This window comes from Apium graveolens, chromosome 7 (genome assembly GCF_009905375.1).
Source record: "Apium graveolens cultivar Ventura chromosome 7, ASM990537v1, whole genome shotgun sequence".
Taxonomy (NCBI): domain Eukaryota; kingdom Viridiplantae; phylum Streptophyta; class Magnoliopsida; order Apiales; family Apiaceae; genus Apium; species Apium graveolens.
The window spans coordinates 179838395-179842479 of NC_133653.1; the positions used below are offsets into that span (position 1 = coordinate 179838395).

The 4085-nt window shown below is 33.5% G+C and overlaps 1 protein-coding gene across 1 annotated transcript; it reads left to right on the plus strand.

Annotated features, from left to right (window-relative positions):
- The first annotated feature begins 2557 nt into the window (after window positions 1–2557).
- On the plus strand, window positions 2558–3754 carry LOC141670995 (uncharacterized). The gene is made up of 5 exons (XM_074477059.1): window positions 2558–2725; window positions 2832–2939; window positions 3034–3103; window positions 3187–3285; window positions 3367–3754. Exons 1-5 carry the CDS (start codon window positions 2583–2585, stop codon window positions 3460–3462), a joined length of 516 nt encoding a protein of 171 aa, XP_074333160.1. The 5' UTR covers window positions 2558–2582; the 3' UTR covers window positions 3463–3754.
- The last annotated feature ends 331 nt before the right edge of the window (window positions 3755–4085 follow it).

The window sequence follows — 4085 nt, forward strand, 5'->3', positions numbered from 1 at the left end:
TTTCAAAGTCTGAACTTTTACTGATTTTTCTCTATGTACGCGTTGACACATAGTCAGTATCGCCTCTCATGTATCCTTGGAATGTTTATTTTCTAAGAGAGAGAGAGTAGCATTTTGTCAAGAATACTCTGATAGATTATTTCCATAGCCACCTTATTCACCTTTTCTTCCAGAGTTGCTTTTGGATCAGTCTGTTCCACAACCTCCCAACCTCATGTGCTTGCATAAAGACCTTCATTTTCATCACTCAAACTGTGCAATTCGTCCTCGTTAACATTGGATAACTCAAGCCCATTGGTCAGCCATTGCTCTTCCCTATGTCCATTGTCTTTGATATGTGTACTCGTCAAAATATGAGATGTTAAAGCTCGAATACCAAATATAGTTTGGTAACATAGATATGCAAGATATATAGAACTGATATTGAAGATAACACACAAGGCAATGTTTATTTAATAACAATATATTCTCTTTCTTTAATCTAACTGAAAGAAGTACAAGAAAATTTAAAACAAAAATACTTCCACACATAGTAGCTACAAACTTGGAAATAGAAAATGCACATACTTTCCTATATATCTCTACTTCTGCCATTATTCACTCATGATCCAAAGAGCAACTTCAGCGCGCCCGACTAATTTTTTATATTATTGAGCCCACAATTAATCCACGCAAGCAAAATATGGTCACAAAAAATAACTAAGTGACCAATTTCTTCCAACCCTCCCTCCTAACCTTTCTTTTTTTAATATTACTTTTTACATCTTATAGGTCCCATGTTCATTTACATGCCAAAATAAACGTAAATATATCATTTATTTTACATGGTATTCGTGCAATGCAGTTGGGTTGTGGCCACCAACTAGTGCATTTCCCTGTTTCTTTATTCTCCTCTGGTGCTAATAGAGAGGCCACGTCCGGATTGCTCTGGATCATCCCTTTAGTCATCATTGTGACTCTTTATGTCTACTACTATCAGAATTCTAACTACTGTTGCAGGTAAGTCTTTGTTACTTTATCCTATCTGCTAGGTAAATCACAGCCTCTTTACGATAAAATAAAGGTAATTTTGTGTATATATGCATTTTTCTGAGAGAATGAAAGAGTTTTGTGCACCAGGTACTCCCCTTTATCAGAGTTATAACTTCTCCGTAATACTCTGTACTGTACAATCATCGAGTAATTCTTAGAATAATGGAGAAACTGAATGAAGAACATATAACCATGTATTGTTTATTGCATAACATTGTAAATATGAACAGATTGAATATACTAATGTTGTACAATTTTGAAGAACACATTCAAAATGTGGGTATCGGTAAGGAAACATATATTGAAGAACATATTCAGGAGAAACCTTTGGTGGATGGCGAAGAACATATTCAGGAACATGGCGAGGCTCTCAAGGTTGTTGATGTTGAGGATAATCAAATGTTGGTTGAGGATGTGTGTCTGGAACCTAATAATGAGGAGGTGTTGGAGGTTAAAGGATGCACAGAGTGGGAATTAGCAATTGGCTCCCCGACAAATATCGTTGCTTATGCAACAGTCGATACTAAGTGTCAGGTTCTTCATGGGAAACAACTGGAAAAAGAAAATGTACGGGTCTCAATCACTCGTGTACTCCAAGGATCTGAAAAGATTCCCTTACCAATCCAAGATGAGATCGTGACGGTAGAACAAGCTGTGGGAACATATATTGCATGGCCGAGAAACCTCATAATGGAAGTGAAGACAAGCGCCGCTGCAGTGAAAGGAAGTCCAAAGGTTAAATTTTCTCTATATATATATGCAAGTATATTTTTAAACTTAGTAATCTAATTTTTACAATATCGGGTCTATATTTTGCGATATTGTTTCTCATGTTTAGGTTGAATAATTGTTTGGTTCAGTTTTTTATATAATAATTTTTTCCCCTTATTTCAGTGTTGATTTTGTGGTGGTTGTCACATATTTATTTTTGTTAAAATGTTGGAAATAGGTTTGATAATTAAATTAATAATGATGCAATTTTTAATTTGTTACGTATTAATGAATTAAATCTGTTTATATTATAATTCTTTTGAAACTTATGTTGTTTTTTAAAAGTAAAGAATAAAAACATAATTTAGATTTTCAATTACTTAACATGTCAACTTTCTTTAACTTTGCATTCTCTATTTTCTTTTTATATTTTCAATTCAGGGAGGCAAGAAAACTACTGGGAAAAAATGGAAGAAGGTAAAAGATTGTGTCCCGGAACCAGAGTATGTATTGGACATGTGTGCGAATTATCCCCCTGTTTTGAAACGTCTGTGGCTTTGGGCAAAAAATGCCCTAGCTGATGGACAAGTAAACTCTTTTATCTATGCCAAGAAGCTTTTGGAGTAACCGCTAAGAAGGCGCTGTTTTTATCGGATGTGCACGCTTTGTGCTCTGGGGGTGAGATATCAGGGTCCACCATTTGTATTTTTATCAAGTAAGCATTTTTCTAAAGTTTTGTTGCCTTTATGAATACTTATTGAGTTTTTTTTTTGAATTTTTCATAATCTGTATCTCCAATTTTTAACAGTTTATTGCAAGAGAATTTGAAAAAGCGCAAGATGGTTGACATGATAACGTTTGTTGATCCTGGGATGATAGGCGCACTTGGTTGTGGTAGTCCAGGAGAGAGGTCAAAATCCTTATCTATCAGATTCAGGAACGCTAAACCAGGACAAATTTTCCTGCTACCATATAATGCTGTGTTAGTACATGTTATAATAAATAATATATTCCTTACTTAAAGATTGTTTTTTGTATATCATCATCTCTGTATGTTATTGTAAATTTTGTTGTTCATAAATTATCAGGAATCATTGGACGCTCACTGCTGTAAATCCAGATTCACAAACTGTTTATCACATGTACCCATTGAAGCGCAGGATTGCAACTGAAGAATGGACAGAAGTGATTGACAAGTGAGTACAATATTAAAATTTTATTTCAACTACAATCACTTTAATAATTAAATACAAATATGACTTACAATTGATCTATATTATATTTTCGTAGTGCCATCAAACTCTACCAGGAAAAAGCAAAGAAGTTCTTAAAGAAGAAAATATCTTGGGAGAATCTGGGGGTAAATATAGTATATTTTATCAATTTCTCTATTCTACAAGAATAGTGTAGCTAGACATATATAAAGTTTTTAATGTTCTCCAGGGGGTACCTGTCCAAACTGGGAGCAAAGATTGTGGTTTGTTTATAATGGGTTACATGAAAGAGATTTGTGCCGATATGGAATTAAAATTTCATGAGAAGGTAATGTTATAGTTATCTTTCTTTTTTCTATATCCAAGTGTATTGTGGTAAATAAATGTGATTTTTACATCCATGTTTCAGTGGTTACGCAGAAGCAACCTAAGTTATGGCATGAAAGAACTGAAAGAGATAAAGACTGAATGGGCAAAGTACTTCATGAAGAAGCATGCCACTTGAACTTGCATACAGTGCTGCTGGGTATTTTGAGTTGTGAACATATTTTGTGTTGAAATTTGGGAGTTCTAGTCATGGTAGTTAACTCTATTTAAACGTTGTTTCTAATTACTGGCGTTTTTGTGGATATGTTCACCTGAAAATATTTTGCTTTCTACTTGAATGGTCTTGTTTTGTTTAAGATAAAACTTGGTTATAAGTTAGTTCTTGGTTGCAATGGTTAAATATTGGTTTAGTGGATTCATGTAATGGAGGGTTGGTTGATTGTTGGTGTAATAGAAGGATTGATGGTTGATTGTTGGTGTAATGGTGACAATTTGCTTGTAATCTGAATGATAGTTTGGGTTTTAATTTTATGGCATGTTCATTTTATAATGTTGTTGTGTTTAATTTTAATTTGAAAAACCATTGTTTGAGGAGCTTTTAGCCAATAAAGTTATACAATAACCATATTATATTGTGTCTCACACAACACTTATAAAGACCAAGCTCATCATGTTTTATAACATATAACAATGCTATTTAAAACTAAACATTGTTAAAAGAAGATTCACACAATAAAAAACCATTGTCTGAACAAAACTAACTATTATCCATTGTCCAACAATGCTATTAAGAATAAAAAG

Bases quoted from the DNA above. Each gene is read 5' to 3' on its own strand.
- LOC141670995 (XM_074477059.1), top strand. From the start codon at position 2,583: ATGGTTGACATGATAACGTTTGTTGATCCTGGGATGATAGGCGCACTT. The intron at 2,726-2,831 runs GTTAGTACATGT...ATAAATTATCAG, and splicing joins CTGCTACCATATAATGCTGT to GAATCATTGGACGCTCACTG. The intron at 3,104-3,186 runs GTAAATATAGTA...AATGTTCTCCAG, and splicing joins TATCTTGGGAGAATCTGGGG to GGGGTACCTGTCCAAACTGG.